The sequence below is a fragment of the Monodelphis domestica genome, chromosome 1, assembly GCF_027887165.1.
Source record: "Monodelphis domestica isolate mMonDom1 chromosome 1, mMonDom1.pri, whole genome shotgun sequence".
Taxonomy (NCBI): domain Eukaryota; kingdom Metazoa; phylum Chordata; class Mammalia; order Didelphimorphia; family Didelphidae; genus Monodelphis; species Monodelphis domestica.
Window position 1 is genome coordinate 235,019,356 of NC_077227.1, and position 18,116 is coordinate 235,037,471.

The 18,116-nt window shown below is 37.2% G+C and overlaps 1 protein-coding gene across 5 annotated transcripts in view; it reads left to right on the plus strand.

The window, feature by feature from the left end:
• Window positions 1-18,116, plus strand: part of LOC100019605 (galactocerebrosidase-like) — a 126,669-nt gene that overhangs the window by 97,034 nt on the left and 11,519 nt on the right. The window contains exon 17 of one of the 5 annotated variants that reach the window (XM_056810578.1): window positions 5,896-6,672. The exons of the other annotated variants lie outside the window; for them this stretch is intronic. Within the exon in view, the coding sequence (XP_056666556.1) occupies window positions 5,896-6,042 (147 nt within the window). The 3' untranslated portion in view covers window positions 6,043-6,672. Of the gene's footprint in view, window positions 1-5,895; window positions 6,673-18,116 lie in introns of those variants that run through there. 5 annotated transcript variants of the gene reach the window in all.

The window sequence follows — 18,116 nt, forward strand, 5'->3', positions numbered from 1 at the left end:
ATCAACTACTCTTAAACATATACATATACATATACATACATACATATATATATATATATATATATATATATACACACTCACTTGTGCATAAAAGTCTGTCTTACCCACTGGACAAATAGGAAAGGAAGGGTATATAAAGAGGGGATAATAAAAGGGAGGATAGATTAAGGGAGTAGTCAGAAGCAAAATAGACCTTTGAAGAAGGTCAGGATAAAAAGAGAAAAATAAATGCAAGAAAATGGGATGGAAGGAAATACATACTAATCATAACTGAATTTGAATGGGATGAGCTAACTCATAAAATGAACAGGAGTAGCAATTATCATCTAAAACAAAGCAACAGTAAAAAAAAATCAACCAAACAAAAAACCAAGATATAATTTTAAAAAATAGCCAGGTAAAGTACTTTGAACTACATATACAATGAAGGAATATTAAAAAAAAAAAACTCATGGCAAATTTCTCTAATAAAACCTCTTTTCCATTATCCTATAAGTAATTAAGTCAAATCTGTAACTCTGAAAGTGATTCCAGAATTGATAAATGGCCATAGGATAGAAATATGCAATTTTCAGAATCAGAAATCGAATCTATCTCTAGTCATATTAAAATGTCTTCTAAATTAATCCTAATTATAAAAAGTCAAACTGAGACAACTCAAAGTAATGTCTCACATTTTTTAGAAATAAGTCCTGAAGAGGATGAAGGAAAATAGATCTATTATTACATTGTTGGTAGAGTTAGTAAACTGATTCAAACATTCTGGAGAACAAGCCAGAACTATATCTAAAGTTCCATAAAATTGTGCTTTTGATCCAATGATACAACTACTCTGTTTATGTCCTAAAGAGGTAAAAAAGTAAAAGACCAATACGTACAAAAATATTTATAGCAGCTCTTTTTTGTGGTGACAAAAAATTGGAAATTGAAAGTATGCTCCTCAGTTGGAGAATGGCTAAACAAGTTGTGGCATATAATTGTGATGGAGTATTATTGCACCATAAGAAATGAGAAGTAAGGTTTCCGAAAAATGTGGTAAGACCTAAATGAACATCTGCAAAATGAAGTGAGAAGAACCCGGAGAGCATTGTGAACAGTAACAGCAATGATGTAATGATGATCAACTGTCAGTGGCTTGGCTATTCTTTTCAATACAGACAATTAGAATACAATTCCAGAGCACTCAGGATGAAAAAATACCTTCACAGAAAGAACTAATGAACTCTGAGAACAAATTGAAGTCTATTTTTCTTGCTTTTTATTTTTATTTTTTTTTGTAACATGGCTAATATGGAAATGTATTTTGTATGGTGCTGTAGGGTGGGTCAGCCTCCCACAGGGGATGGAGCCTTAGAGGTGGGATGGTGTTGGTGGAATTATGGATGGGACACAGCTTTTGCATTCAACCTGCAGCACAGATTTCACAGGATAAACTGTTCAGTCTTGGTTTTATTTTATACCCTAATGATCACACATCTACTTGGCTCACAGTTTCATTCTCAACATACATGTTTCCATAGTACTTAACAACAGGTGCGTAGTCTAAGGAGATAGTTAATGAAATATTGTTGCTGTAGATGAATGACATAGACAGGGTGATCTAGAGGTTAGTTTTCCCTAACCTAAGGAGAATAATTGTTACTTTTGGTCAGCTTTCACAATCAATCACAATTACTTAGGAGATGGAAAACAGAAAATTTCATAGCTAGGTACATGGTTAGAGGGCAATTTAATGACAGACCAGATTTGGGGTTTTCCTCAATTTCCAAGTCACATTTTTTTCTGGTGTTTTACTTAGGTATTTGGAGATGTTGCTCTGGATATTGTAACATAACAAACCAGCAAAGTATGTTCTGTTGACCTGGGCTTGAAGGTGATTGGTGTTCTTGGCTTGCCTGGCTTGTAATGGGAGTGAATGTCTGTGAAGGGGGTAAGGAGGGGGGTAATGAGTAGTGATTTTTAGGTTTTAATTTTGTGAATGTAATCTTTTATGGTAATAATTTAGGGGGATAAAGGTGGGATATATGTGTGTCAACCCTATAATTCTTTGCTCTCATTATTTCTCCTGTATTGGGGAGGTAACAATAATCATAACAATTCCATTAGAGAGAGAAGTCACACATGGGGAAAGGGGGTTTTGTGGGTGTCTTATTTTTCCAGAAAGTCACTCTGCAACTCTGGAACTCACGTGTGACCATGTCAGACAGCGTGGGCTTGATGGCTTCCCACAGCATGATTCCTCATGTATAATTATTATATTTTATTGCTCAGTGGAAGAGAGAGGTGGGAGGAAAAGAGAGAATATGGATGTAAAAACTTAAAAAGACTGCTAAAAATGAATATATTTTAAAAAAAGATAAAATTCAGGACAAGAAAGTATTCACCCCATGTGTGCTATTTTCTGAAATAGAAGAGAAGATGATGTAGACTTTCATGCTAAAATGAATTTCATTGTGTTTACATATATTATCATTACAGCCTCATAAGACCCTCTCATGGAAAGAGAGTGTAAGCCCTATGTGAATGTGAGCCCCTTGAGGATAGGGGCTCACACGTTTTCATTTTTTAACCTTAGTATTTGACACAAAGTAAGTTTTCAATATGTGCTTTTTCATTAAAAAAAAATAAATCCATGCTGATCAAAATGTGGAACTTTGTAATTCTATTATGCTCTTTGCCTTAATCAGAGCATGTCTAAAGTATTATATTCAATTCTATGTGCCACTTTTGAGAAGGAATATTGCCCTACTTGAATGCATGCAGAGGAAGATGACTAAAATAAAGTAGTAAAGTAGTCTTGAAACTGTGTTCAGGAAAGATGACTGATCATGGACAGTTTTTATCCTGGAGAGTAGAGGAAAAATGTTGGGGCAATGAGAGATAATTTTATTTTGGATGGCAAGAGATTAAGTATCTCCTCAAATACTTGAAGGTAGCAGTCTTGTTGAAGAAAAATTATAGTTATTTTGCTGGCTCCAGAGGTCAATTATAAATTGTGGAAGGAAGTTAAAGAAACAGTTTTACCCAATGTAAGGGTCAATGTCATATTAGAACTTATGTTGGAATGGGCTATTTTGATCCTTGAGGAAGTGAATGACTTTCTTAGCATTGGAAGTTTGACTTCAAATGAAAGCTCATTAGTAGAAGGGGGAAAAAATAAAGCTTGTTAGAGGTATTATGGGAGGGATGAGTTCAGAAGATCTCTCCTAAAATAATTTCTATATTCCATGAAGTTAATTGATTATGACTTTCTTTTCTCTGCTGTTCTCAACTTAATATTTGGATTAATGACTCTCCTCTAGAGACTTTCACCACATGAAATGATTTATTGTTTTCAGTTGTGTCCCACTTTTTATGATCACCTTTAGGTATTTTTTTGGCAATGATACTGGGGTGGTTTGCCATTTCCTCTTCCAACTCATTGTATAGATGGGGAAACTGAGGCAAACAGGGTTAAATGACTTGCCTAGGTGACAGCTGGTAAGTGTGTGAGACCAGAATTGGGCCAATGAAAATGAATCTTCTAGACTTTAGAACCAGCATTCTATTCTATTCACTGCTCTATCTACCTGCCCACATCAAATGGCAGTGAGTCTTAAATCGTTTTTGGTAATGAAAGGCTAGTTAATAATGGACAACTAGGTTGCTCAGCGGATTGAAAGCCAGTCCTAGAGTCAGGAGGTCCAAGGTTCAAATCTGTCCTCAGACACTTCCTAGCTATATGTTCCTGGGCAAGTCACTTAACTTAACCTCCATTGCCTAGTGCTGGGGGTGGGGAGGGGAAGCCCTCCATAAGGGATGGGGATCCTGGAGGTGGGATGGCATTGGCAAATAAGAAATGGATGAGAAACAGTTAACATTTCAACCTCCAGTTCAGGCTTCACAGAAAACTGTTCCACCTTTGTCAGGCTTGGCTTTCTTTTTATACCCTCATGGTTACACAGATACTTGGCACACAGTTTAATTTTTCAACATACATGTTTCCTTACAGATAATTGGATAAGTCATACATTAACTTTTAACAAATTTTTTGATTAACATTCTATAATTATCCTACATACCTTGTTTCTATAGATTCTAACAACAAACGCAAAGCTTTTACAAAAGATGGATGTTTTCTCGTCACAGGATAGACTAGGTAGAGGTCAATTCTCATTAACCCATGAGATGCTCAGACATGTGAATAAGCCAAGAATGATCGATTATTTGTTACACTAATCAAATACATGATCAATCAGAATTTCTTAGGTGATAATCAATAAAACATTGCCAAGCCATGCCAATGTCAATAAAATGTTGCCAAGTTGGGGGGTCAGAGGGTAAAATCAACACAACCTAGTTTTAAGTATCTTTCCAATATCAGGTTTTCATTTCCTAATGTTTCACTAAGGTTTCCAAGACAAATTGCCTAGTGTTCAGTTAGCAAAAAAATCAGTGAAGTAGAACATAACAGGTTCTCCCTGAAAGGCAATTAATATACCAGCTCAGGGAAGCTTGTCCCTGGCCTGTACATGGGGGTGGGGAATCCAAGCACAGTTTTGCCAGGGGTTTTATTCCTAAAAAAGAAGTCTCATCTATGATCCTTTATCTAAATGGGTACATAGGAATGCTTAGGTTTAATTTTGTAAGTAGGATCTCTTGGTGATATTCTGGGAGGATAGAGTGGGAAATTAATTTCAACCCTGCAGGCATTTTGCTTTCATCTATTTTTTCTGGGACTGGGTAAGAATAATAATCATAAAAATTCCAATAATAAGGGGATGTTAATAAAAGAAGAGTCACTTGGGGGGGTCTGAGGGAATGTTTCCATTCTTCCTGGGGGCCGCCATGCAGCCCCTGGTCTCCACGTGTGACCATGTCAGACAGTGTGGACTTGATGACTCCTAGCATCCTAGCCCTTACCACTCTTATTCCTTAGAACCAATACAGAGTATTGATTCTGAGATCTAAATTAAAGGTTTAAAAAAATTTTTAAAGTCTAGTTAATAGCTGACATATATGCCATTGATCCTTTAAATTGGAATGGAATTGTCCACAGTGACTTGAAGCTATTGATATATTAATTATAAGTGCCAAAGGACATATAAAGATAAATTAATATAACATGAAATTATGAATTGATTTGTATTGAGTTTGAGTGTTTTTTCTTAATTTACTATGTATTTGGAAAGCATTATAATTTGTTGCTAAATTTATCTCCAGTTTTAACTATCATCTATATTTTTAAAATAGTTACAATAGTCAGATAGTTCTTTCACCCCAAAACTATACATGTATGTATGTATGTATATATGTAAAATAAATCAATTAATTAACCAATCAGGATTTATTAAGCACCTTCTATGTGCCAGATACATAGAGTTAAATGAAGAAAATCACCTAAAGCCCTCTAAAATTTTTTTTTGCCTTTGACCTAAACTTTGTTGAATTATAATTTTGTTATTTAGAAATTCAGTGATAAGTATATTTTGTTCTACTATCTAGGCTTGGTACTAATAGTTTTACATACCATTAAGGAGAAAAAATTATGAATATATAGTAATATTTTCCTTCCTTCCTTCCTTCCTTCCTTCCTTCCTTCCTCCTTCCTTCCTTCCTTCCTTCCTTCCTTCCTTCCTTCCTTCCTTCCTTCCTCCCTCCCTCCCTCCCTCCCTCCCTCCCTTCCTTCCTTCCTTCCTTCCTTCCTTCCTTCCTTCCTCCCTCCCTCCCTCCCTCCCTCCCTCCCTCCCTCCCTCCCTCCCTCCCTTCCTTCCTTCCTTCCTTCCTTCCTTCCTTCCTTCCTTCCTTCCTTCCTTCCTTCCTTCCTTCCTTCCTTCCTTCCTTCCTTCTTTCCTTCCTTCCTTCCTTCCTTCCTCCTCCCCCCCCCCCCTCGCTCTCTCTCTTTCTTTCTGACAGAACACTCAAGTTTATGGCTTGCTAACGCATTGGAGTGGATGGAAATGGAGAGTTGGATTGGATTCAGTTCCCCCAAATGGTTGGGTAGCAATTGGAACAAAGAACTTCGAGTTTGGACAGTTTGATAACTTGCGCATCCAGACTTAAAAGTTACAATTGTTGAAACTTTCAAATAATGACTCCTCTTCTCCACACCATTTTGAGTTTTGATTTAGACTCAATTCCTTTGGGATATTTGAGACAGGAAAACATTGAAGAAATTTGTATTTCCATACTTGACACTATTGCATATCTTACTGATTTTTAAAAATATATTCTAATTTTTAAATTTCATATTTCCCCTTTAATTTCAGAGTATCACATTGCTTCCATTTCTTAGCACTTTCCCCCTTCAGATCTCTCAAAGTTTTTATTCTAATTTGAGGAATTGAGTTCTTTTATCTGGTTTGCAATTAGTTATGTTGTAGTAACTAGTAAAAAGAACTTTAAAGATTTATTTACTATTATTTAAAATACTTACATACATCACATCTCATGGTGAAAAAAATAATGTCTTAATAAGAGAGTCTTTTCTTTCTTCTAGGTAGTTTTATGCAATGCCCAAGGGAGCCTCAAGGGCAGTGTTCTATGAATTACTGTAGCATTTTCATCCTTACATTGCATATGGACATTTAAAAAATGGTAATGGAAGCAAAGGTGGGACCATTTCTAAAATGCCTTATTAATAAACTACCTCCTAAACTTCCTTCAGTCAATAATAAAGAAATGAATGGATAATTTGGGAACTTCATTATGTAATTATTTTCCCTTGGTTGGTGTAGTCAGCTCTTTCTTGAAAGTTTCTCTTTTTAATGCCCAAGAAGAATTGCTTAATATTTTTGCTTACAGAAAGATGGGTAGAATTGTGCTGTGCTTTAATACACAAAATGAAATTGTTGAATAACTTTTTCAGTTGTCACAATTGGCTACAATTTAATAACTTTAATTCATTGATTTGTTTATATTTGAAGAGTGAAACATATATATATATTTTAAACCCATACCTTCTGACTTAGTATCAATATGATAAGGTAATGGCTAAGCAACTGGTGTTTAGTTACTTGTCCAGGGTCACACAGATAGGAAGTATCTGAGGCCAGATTTGAACCCACTTCTTCCCGACTCTAGTACATAGGTGCTCTATGTACTATGCTACCTAGCATAGGTGCTTTTTAAAAATATCTCTTTTAGAATTGTAGAACAATAAGGTTTAGACAATTGGGAAAGTCACTTGGTGTCACAAGGCTAGGGAATGTGAAGTGTCTGAGGCTGGATATGAACCCAGTACCTCCTGTTTCCAGACCTGGTGCTCTATGCACTGTGCCACTGTCCCATATGCTTTTTGTTGAAAAGCACAGGGATCACGTAGGGTTGCATGGTTGAGTTATGAGTTATATGAATCAATTGGCAAGAGAAAATAAAAAACATCCCAAAAATCCAAATAAAAGAGAATAAATAACTCCTGGATGAAATATAGACTATCAAGGTCTTATGTGTAAAAAATTTAAGTAAAGGAAAATAAACCTATAACAGGTTCTTGAATCAGGGCCCAATTTAATAAATTTCTAACAGGCCCTTTTAATAGGGTCCAATTAAAGTAATTTCTATCCCCCAAGTCTGTAGGAAAAAAATCAGTAATAGTTCACTGAAATAGAAAATATAAATCTGTGTGACACTGTTTCTTGTTCAAATGACTGATGTACTCTGGCTTAAGACTAGAGAGAGATGCCGGTAGGGGACACACCTGAGGGTACTTAGTTACAATGGAGGTAAAGGGACTTCTTCCGAGATAGAGCTAGAGAGAGATGCTGCTAGAGATAGATACTGATGGCTGATAGATCAATCTATTTCCTAATCCCCTCCTACCCTCTTCCTCCTTCACTCCCTCCCTTAACCACCTGCTGCTTGAAGCCTTTTGGCTTCCTCCTTCCCCTCCCCCCCCAGGGAACTATAAAATACTCTTGTTTTCTTTGTCAGGTAAGGTGTTTATTGGGAAACAACAGGATGGGAAACTGAGGAAAGAGGGTTGAGGGTTTCCCTAAACTATAATAAGGGAGAATTTGAGAGTTTGGGAAAGTTATCCAGTCACAATTGTAACAGAGGGACAGTTAGAGAGATGGAGGATAACTGTTCATTCTTCTTGTCTTCTCCACAAAGCCACCAAGGTCTCTCAGCCTAATTTCAGAAGCACCCCCCCAAAAAAAAGGTCCTTCAGTATGAGACAGAAACTAACAATATCAGTATCAGTTCAGGGCTTCTCTCCTTCAGCCAACCACCAAGAAAGTCTCTCCTTCAGCCTGGCTTTCCTCCAACTCTTGGTCAGTCAAATCTCAGAGAGAGAGAGACAGAGTCAGAAGTCCCAGTTTCTCCCTTGGTCAGCTTCAACTCCCTGAGAGGGACAGCATCAGTTCCTCCTTTGATCAGAGCCAAAAATCCAAGCCAGCCCCCCCCAAGGGTCCTTCAGCCAGCCTCAACTACCTCTCCTCCTGGAAACATTCTGTTTGGAACCTTCTCCTTGATTTTGCAGATCAGGTCCCCAGGCTTGGTTCTTACATCTTGGCTTGTCCTGCAAAACTTCTCTCTCTTCAAGTCTCTACCACACCACTTACCCATTTGCAGCCAAGACTATAGGAAATTGCCACACTATGAAAGATAGAATAGGGACTAGATTATAGAAGCCAGGTAGGAGCCAAATTTGTGATACTTGGTAGAATGTGGGACAAGGAAGACCTGCTTCTGACATATGTCAAAACAACTGCAACCTCAAACCCCAAACAAGTTCAAGTCCTCTTGTCTTGGCTCAAAATTTCATCAGTCCCATTGGGATTGATTGGTCTCTTTGACTTTGTGCTCGATTGGCACTATGCAAGTAGCTTTGTGCTTCTTTGGCACTGTGCAATGGCTCTTTTTGTATTCCCTTCTCCTGGAATCAGTCAGATTCATTAAGCAAAGTTCCATGAATTTTTTTTTAAAAAAACAAACATTAGCATCATTTTTATATTCTAAAGCTTTTTGGGTATGTATTGACATTAGGGCAAATGTATTTTAAACTTATATTACTGAAAAATCAAAAAAGTTAAAGAAAATCTTTTTAATATTGGTGGCATGTGCTTCAAATACAGAAAGGAGAGAAAAATAAAACTGAAATAACATATTGCACATGCAAGCAAAAAACAATAAAAAAAGTTTTTAAAATAAAACATATATAGCTTACAATCATTGACACACTGTGTCAGCTAATGAAAGGTAGAGTATAAAGGTTTTTCACCCAAAAAATGAGATCAATGTCCTTTTTCAAACCTGGCTATTATCCACTGTGAGTGCAAACAAATGACTTTCATGAAGTAACAGTTTTTTATAAAGAACAGTAATATAACAGGTAATTCACATTCAAAAAGTATCAATATCCCCAAAGTTATAATAGTCCATTTAATGACATAAGCAAACAAATCCACTATCATATTTTACCTGCATCTGTGATATGACATTTAAAGGTAATGGATACTTGTGACAATTTTTTTCAAGTGTAGCAATGTTTCAATCTTGGCTGAAATATTTTTAAAAATCTATTACTGCCATCATTACAAAATGTGGCAGAGGATTCTAGAAAAACTAAACCTCTGTACTTTTAATGTTGGGTTTAAAAAAAATGTCACCAAGAATCTATAGATCATTCTGGTGGAAGGGTAAAGTGAGCTGAGGCATTACAAATAAGAGATACTCCCTCTTGAGAGCCATCCGGGGTACCATAACCTGGGATCAACTTCCCAGCTCCTTTGGTATGAGACTGTAATGTCCTATCCATCCACATTTTTACAAATGCGAGAGGTGGGGATTATAATTGTACTTCACTTCAGCTACTAAAGTGGACCTTTTACCTCTTGTTACAAATAACTCAGAGGCAGGTAAAATGATCAGTCAGAGTTGTTGAAAAATATTTTTTAATTCATGTTTGAATACCTCTTAAAATCAATTTGAGATATTTAGCTCATTAAATTTTTCAAAGGTTGTTATACAATTTTAATCAGTTTTGATGAAGTCCATCCATCCTCTATGTGACAATTTACAAAGTCAAAATATAAAAAAATCTGTTTATGGACTTTTACAATATTTTACAATATTTACAATAGTCATCGGGGAAAAGCCATAGAATATATTCAATAGTTAAAACACAGTAGATTAAAATGATTCAGTGTAACCGAGTACTACTGAATACATTAATATATGAACTTAAAACAACAAAATTTTAAAGCAGACAATCAGCAAAATACAATAAAATACAGAAACTTTCATAAAAAATGGAGTCTGAAAGGGCTTAAAATTTCCTCCTTCAGTCTCTTTAAAGTACCTTCCCTGGGATCACCCATAGTGAGGGAGAACATGGGTTTGATGAATCTCAAACTGGATGAATCTTAGAGACTGGGCAGGCCCAAATGGGAAAGGGTAATAGGGATATGAAGTTCTCCCCTGAATCTCAAGCAAGATAAGTGAAAGGATCAGTGCACTCATGAATGGTAGAAGCTGTTAGAAATAGGCAAGGTATTGCTCTTTCAAAGAGTACACTATGCTTATAATTAACTTCCTGTTTGGAAGAGTAACTTCCATCTTCCCTTCCCCCCGAGGTAAAACGCTAGTTTCCCCAGAGGGAGTTAGGAGGGTAATCATTGCCTCTGGAAAAAGACACCCCAGTTTTTACCAGTTGCCCAGAGGGCAGCTCTAAGTTTATGAGTTCTGAAGACACAATGGCAGCTACCAGTAGTGAGGAACTGAGGAACGTGAACTCAAGCAGAGTCCCTCAGTTAAAATTAGCCTGGCCTGTAGTGAGGGCAACTGGGCAAAAGGTAGGGACAATAGAAGTAAAGTAGCAGCTCCTGGAGAGCTCTAGGAGTTTGAGAGGTTGGGTGGTGGGTGGGATGGGCAAAAAGCCTTGACAAGAGAAACAAGGCTTAAAAAATAATCTAGATTATTTTAGAGCTTTCTCATACCTTCTGGTTGCCATAAAATGTAAAAATTAAAATTAGACCTCAATGATAAAATATTTTGTTTTAGGAAATTTATTAATGATCACTCAAAATCAAGGAATAAAGAAGATACAAAATAAATACTACATGCCCATGGCTGATTAGCCAGTTCAAACCCTATTCACTACCACCACCATACTTGCTGCAAGCCAAATAAAAGAGGTCCAAGAGGACCACCTACTCACTAATATACTCTGGCTCCTGGGAAATGTAGTTCTTTTTTAGGTTAACAGATTTTAAATTATAAAATATGATATAATTTCCTTCTAGAATTCAGCATTCTTTTTAGGAGTACTTCAATTATTTGTGTGGAATACATCTCATATAGTCCAGAGGATAAAAAGAAAAATAGATTCTAAAAGAGCTTAAATAATTTATTTAGCCATTTCTCAAATATAAAGTGAATATTTTAATTTAGGTGTGGTAAGGGGGAAAATAAAGGCAAGCCTGAAAACCAGGACTAGGCATAATAAAAATCAAAGGTTTGCATGAACACATGCACAGAATCAAAAGAAGAGTTCCAGAATAGGGGGAAGTGATAAAAGACAGAACCTGAAAGACCAAGGGGTCTGTTGATTACTGGACACCAAGGAGGCCAGAAACTGACTTCCTGTTGGCCCTCTTGTACAGGCAGAAGGAGGTAACTGTCTTTCCTGAGTAATACTTGGAGTTTCCTTTGGTACCTGGCATCAAGATATTTCAGAGAATACTTACATACCTGATTCCAGCTATCAGCTTCTCTGATCCTGTAGCTGTGGCATTTTCTGTGACATTGTGATTCTTTGTGTGTGTGTGTGCTATGAAGACCTTAACATTTAGGATGTGGAAAAAAAAAATTCCTAGCAACATAAGGAGAAGAAGGCATTCTGGAAACGTAAAAGTTCCCAATTTGGCTTTCTTGCAGAGTAGCATTCATGCTGCTTGTCATTGTAATCAGAAGATTAAGAAAATAATTTTCAATGTATTTTTTATTTTTATTTTATTATTTATTTATTATTACTATTACTGTTATTATTATTGTTTATTGGTGCTGCCCTCCAGTGGTAGAAAATCAGTACTGCAAAAGGGTTATCAGCTCAGCAGAAGGAAAAAAATTGAGCTCTCCTTACTAGTGGCCAAGAGGCAGCATGACAATGGAGAGGGTAAGCGGAGGGTTTAAGGTAGAATGGAAGATTTAAATGGCTACAAACATAAGTTTGGTTGAAGGGCGAGCAGAGAACCTTTCAGAGGAGGCTTAGTATAGGAGGGGCAAAGGGAGGAAGCTGCTTCTCCTCACCCCCCACGCTAGAACCATGTGTTTCTACTACCTGCTTCCAGGGAGCAGCTTCCAGGCTGATTTTCTGAGTTTGCCTGGGGAAAATAAATATTTTTATAAATTATTTTTTAAGCTTATTTGGGCTATAAAAGCCTGTTAGGATAAAAATAAAACCCACAACACTTTTTTGTTACTTTAATGCTGCTCTTCCTGACTGATCTCCCCAGGCTTTACTTCTCATTCAAGTTAATTCTAGAGGCTTGTGGGGCTTAGAAAAAGAGAAAGTAGATTTTCAGGAGCAAAAAAAAAAGACCAAAACTTTGTTAATTTCAGCTTAACAATCACTCTCTCTGACTCTAAACGAACACTCTAATGCAAATACTAACAACATGGCAATGGGTTCGAATCAAGAACACATGTGATACCCAGTGGAATCACGCGTCGGCTAGGGGGGGGGGAGGAAAAGAAAATGATCTTTGTCTTTAATGAATAATGCATGGAAATGATCAAATAAAATACTATAAAATTTAAAAAAAAACAATCACTCTGTCTAATAACAAACACCTTAGCTAAGTTCAGTAACTTTTCTCCAGTTATTTTTGACTGCGAGATAGAATTCTATTGGGGAGGAACAGGGATGCTTCCCCCTGAGAGGGAATAAGCTTTTCCTCAGTTTCTTTCTAAGGAACAAAGCAGCCCAATTGCTGCTGGTAAGAAAAAACAGCCAGCTTACTGCTGGCAAGGTAATTTTCAGCTGTTTTTTTATTTATTTTAAGGAGAAAGAAAAAAATTGAACTTACCTTTTCTCACAGCTGTGAATGATAGACCCAAAACAAGCTATTAAAAAGCTGAATTGGGGATAGTAACAAAAGTAAAGGAAAAGTCAAGAAATTTTAGGAAGATTGAGGGTGGGTACTCGACACAAGTTAAGTAGTCAGCTACAATGTAAGGGCCTGAATGTAAGGGGTCAAAATAAAAGGGTTGGATTAAATTTTTCAGAAAGTGTGGTTGCCAGGAATTAACCAATTCCAAATGATTTTTAGCAATTTATTCATAAAATGGAGGGAAAGTGAAAGTAGAGAAATGAGAAAGAGGGCAGAGTAAAAAATCTAGCTTAATGAACTAGACTATTGCTCACGACCTGACTTTACTCCAGCAGGGCTCCAGAAACCCCAGCTGGAGGGCCTAAGAGTCAGTTAACAAAGGCTTTTAGCCAAGAGGCCTCCTCCCAGATGAGAGGCTTCTCCAGAGGCTAGTACCTCTCAGAAAAAACCAGGGAAAGGAGTCAGCCTTTCTCACTCACCCTAATAGTCTTAATAGAAGCAATCCTCAGTCAGAGCTCCTCCAGGGTCAAGATCAAGGAGAAAGACAACTTCACAGGAAGTTCTTTGCATTTTTAAAGATGATTCCTTTTCATCATTTCCTGTGTCTTCCTTCCATTTTATATGGACCAATTATAGCTAAAGTTTTGTTTAGGATTGCCCAGGAGGTAGTCAATGGGTTCTAATGTGTCACCCACTATTGCACACGTGGATTTCAGACCTCCCCCACTTAAGGATAAGTGGGGTGTTTATGCTTCTGGTGATTAAATCTAAAAATGGGCAGGGGAGAGTTAATCTCAGCTTCACAGAATCTAATGGAAGTAGTTTAGGGACTGACTTTTTAGTCAGAGCAACAAAGGGGCTTAGTAATTTCCCCATAATGGGGGATCAATTGTCTACAGAACCCTTTACCCCCAGGATTGCTCTCAAGTACCTCTTAGAAGAGGGAGCAAAGAGTTGCTGAATAGCTTTAATGCATGTGGGGGAAATGGATCAGAATCCAGTCACTAAATGAAACCTAGTATTTCACTTCTGAATTCTTCCAGAGCTTGTGACCAATTCCCATTAAAAAAAAAAATTCTGCATGTGTTTTCTTGCATTTCAAAATCTCCTTTGCTTCTGTTCTTTGCTCTTTTTCCTTGTAGAAATTTTCTAAGGTCAAGAGTTTTTTTGCTGCTGTTTGCTCATTTTCCCACTAGTGGCCTAAGAAATCTGCAAGTTGCTACCAATTCTGTCTTAGCTTCTGGCTCACAGAATTTTGCCTTGGGGCTGTCTTCACTGACTCTGCAGAGGTTTGAGAGAGTCCAGAGGTATGGACCTCCAGACCTCACTGCCAGGGCCTGGGACTTTGAGGGGTGGGTCTGAAGTATTATTTTTTTTTTTGATGTAGTAAACAACCAAGGATCCTGAAATTACCTACACCCTGGTTCTGGGTCTGGTGCAGTAGGTAGGGAGTGGTTGGTCCACAGTTTTCTGTTTGTAGTTTTGCTTCCCATTCTCCCTTATATTGTCAAAATCTACTCTCTCTCTCTCTCTCTCTCTCTCTCTCTCTCTCTCTCTCTCTCTCTCTCTCTCTCTCTCTCTCTGCCTACCTTTAACATTGTGTTCAGTTGGAGATCCCCCTCACTCATCCTGTTTTGACTCATGTCCTTTTGAGGTGCCCTTAAAGATTGGTTTGGAAGGCTATTCAAAGTGGTTTCAGGCTTTTACTGCTACTAAACTGCCATCTTGACTCTGCTCTTATCAGTTTCCCTTATGTTCCACTTTTGGAAGGCACCAATGAGCTTTTGACCTAGAAAACTTGTGGCATCTCCTATGGAACTCTAAGAGGAGATGCCTGGTGTCTTCCTGGCATATCTCTGCATCTGGTACTGCTAAAAGCAAATCCTCATCATATTGAGAAAATTGGAACCCTCAAAAATGATAATAGCTAAGTGCTGCTATAAAACTGAAAGAATAAGGTTGGGTTCTCTCCATATCTGTGAGGAAATAAAGTCCATATCTCTGGTAATCTTTCCAGGTGAAAGTGAATATTTTCCTAGAATTATATGGATACAAATGGGAAAAAATAACAGAGGTCTATGATTGTAAAGTATGTAACTTCAGTAGGGATTAAGGAGTTGATAGTTGCAGTATTTGTAACCACTAGTAGCCTAGTTATAATTAACCACACACAAATCTTGTACAAACCAATAAAAAGGCTTTCTATTTGGGTCTGGCTTAGATATTTTTACTGGGAGAATTGTATAATTGTATTCTGATTTACTCGAAATTATTGACCCTTGCTCAATTAATGGATCAATTTTTGGGGTTATCCCTTCATACATAAGCTACCTTCTTTAACTGTTCTATATTTATAATAGTCCAGTCTGGACAACACTTGCGAAAAATACTATTTTGGGGGGGGTATGCTTCACAAAACGGTACTGTGTGATAGGATCATCTGTGGGTTTAATGGGATCTAAACCTGCATGTCTTTTAGCTGCTGTGCATATTCAGTTATAAACCTAGTTAGAATGATTATTTTCTTCCTGAGAATCTAACATATTCAAATTTTTGCCAATGTTTTGTGCAGGTACAGCAATCTCCCATTACTTTCAACAGTGTCTCCTTTGCATCAACTAACCTCACATAGTCCTCATGATTATTGGGGTGTCATTAGGGGTCCTGTAATCACCATTGGTTTTATCTTCATTTAGGGAATTATTAGTGGTCTCAAAATTTGCCTCATTTTCTCCCTCCACTAATAAGGCATACATTTGATTCATTACATCACCCCAGCTTGAATGAACTACAAAAAAAATGGCCTCAAACCTTCTGAAAAGTCGTTGGTTCTAAATCAAATGTGGGAGTGTCCTTTACCCACATGCTGAGATCTGAGGGAGAAAATGGGATATAAATGTGTAATGTCAGCAACATTCCTCTGTGGTCATGTGAGATAACTTCCCTCAGAGGAAACATGCCCTTATTGGTTTCCACCATTAAGTCTAAAGTCTGTGTGGAGACTAAGTAGAGAAGATGAAGAGGCATCTCTGGTAGAGTGCATAGAATGGGCAGGGAAGTTGAAGCAGGAACAGAGTGAGGGGGTAGAGGAGGGGTTCAGAGAGTGGGTAGGGAGGGAGGAGCAGGAGAATGAAGGTGTGGTCAAAGAGGATTGGTCTCACCTGGAGGAAGGGAGAAATGGAAATGGCTAGGGCTTCAGTAAGTGGGGTAGAGTTGGAAGGTCTAGAGATGGTGAGAGCCTCAGGGGGTGGTGTGGAGTGAGGGTCAGAATTGTGGAAGGAAATACAGAATGGGTCTGGGTATGAGAGCAAAGAATGTTTGGAGAGAGAGGAGCAAAGTAAACTTTTGGGAGGGTCACTGAAAAGAGAGAAGGGGAAAGCAGACTGAGAGACAGGAGCAGGGAGAGTCCCTGAAAAGAGGGAAGGGGGAACAGGCTCAGACAATGTCAGAGAAGCCAGAAGAGAAGGATATGAAAAAGGAATGGAAAAATGGTTAAAAATTTGACTCTTTACTTGAACCTTACTAAATTTATCAAGGAGTGTGGCCCAAATGTATCAATAATCTCAATTCTTTGGGATTTTTATTTCCAATAGCTATTAACATCTTAAAGTCAAAGACCCAAAATAGGGCCAAATGGATTCTCCAGTTGGGGTAGTTATAGACTTATGCCATTTTAAACAAAAGTTAATGACCTCTTTTCTAGCCATTCTTGGCTCTATAGGCAATGAATCATTTCCCCCACAAGATAAGCAGTTTTTGTAAAGAGACTCTACTTGGGATAGTATTCTTCCTATGAACTGACCCATAATGCTATTATGAGTGCTGCTCATTTTCAAACCAAGACACTCCCCCCCCAAACAAAGAAAAAAATTAAGTTAGCAACTGTTTGAGTCTCCATCTGAGACCACCCCCTAGAGGCAACATGGTTCTGTTTCAACACCTATGCATGGTTTAATTTTAAGGAGAGATGGACAGAAAATGAAGGTCATTTATTTCTTACTCCTAAATCTTTAACTAAGACTAGACTAACATCCTTCACTTATCTAACTTCAATGTCTGGTTATCTTGCTAACTTTGTTGTTCTCCCAGTCAATTTTTGTAACATTCCCCAATCAAAAGAAAAAGAGAGAGTGAGAAAGAGAGAGAGACAGACAGACAGACAGAAATAACTAGCAAATAACACATGAAAAATGGTCTTCTTACCCAAAATTTCTCCTTGATGATTTCAGCTTCTCAGGAACCTGGGCTTTATAGAGAAAAAAATTTTTACTCTATGTGACAAGGAAAAACTTAGAAAAAATGGAAGCGAAGGAGTTCAGACTCCCACTTTGTGTCACCAAATTATTAGGATTAAAATTCTCTGGAGATTATATGTTAGTTTAAAATTATTTATTAGATAGTAAAAGTGGGTTGGAGAATGAAAAAGTATATAATCACATGGCTGGTAGCCTAGTCAATTTGATTTTGCCATTTACCTCATGTCTCCATTTGTTGGTAAAGAGAACACACTGCTTCCTCCCTCTGAAACATAACCCCAGTGATGTTACTCTGACTGAGTCTCACTGGTTAGATAGATTTGAGCTCAGTCCAGATCAGAGGCCAGTTTTCTGGAGCCCAGGGAGCCATGAAGATCCCAGATTATACATGTTAGCCTAATCAAAGGGTGGGTCTGAAACCCAAATGGATTTTCTAAGCTTTCCTTTTTAAAAGAAAAAAGGAGTACAAATTTATATTGAATTCACACACAAAGAATCATGACTAAGGCACTTACAGGACGAGATTACCAAATTAACTCAATAGGATAAATTAATTTCACTAAGAAGATAATTCACTTATTTTTACACTAGTAGAACAGGTTGTACAATTTTTTATGTGTTTAAAATGCTGTTAGAGATTTTATTTTATTATTTTTTCTTAATGTTTTAACTTTATTTTAATAACAAATTTTAATGAAAGTTTTCTGAAGTTATGTTTCATGTTATTTCCCTCCTTTATCCCCTCTCACTTCCTAGAGTCAACAGGCAATTCAATCTGAATTATGTATGTATTAACACATAATACATATTTCCATATTATTCATAT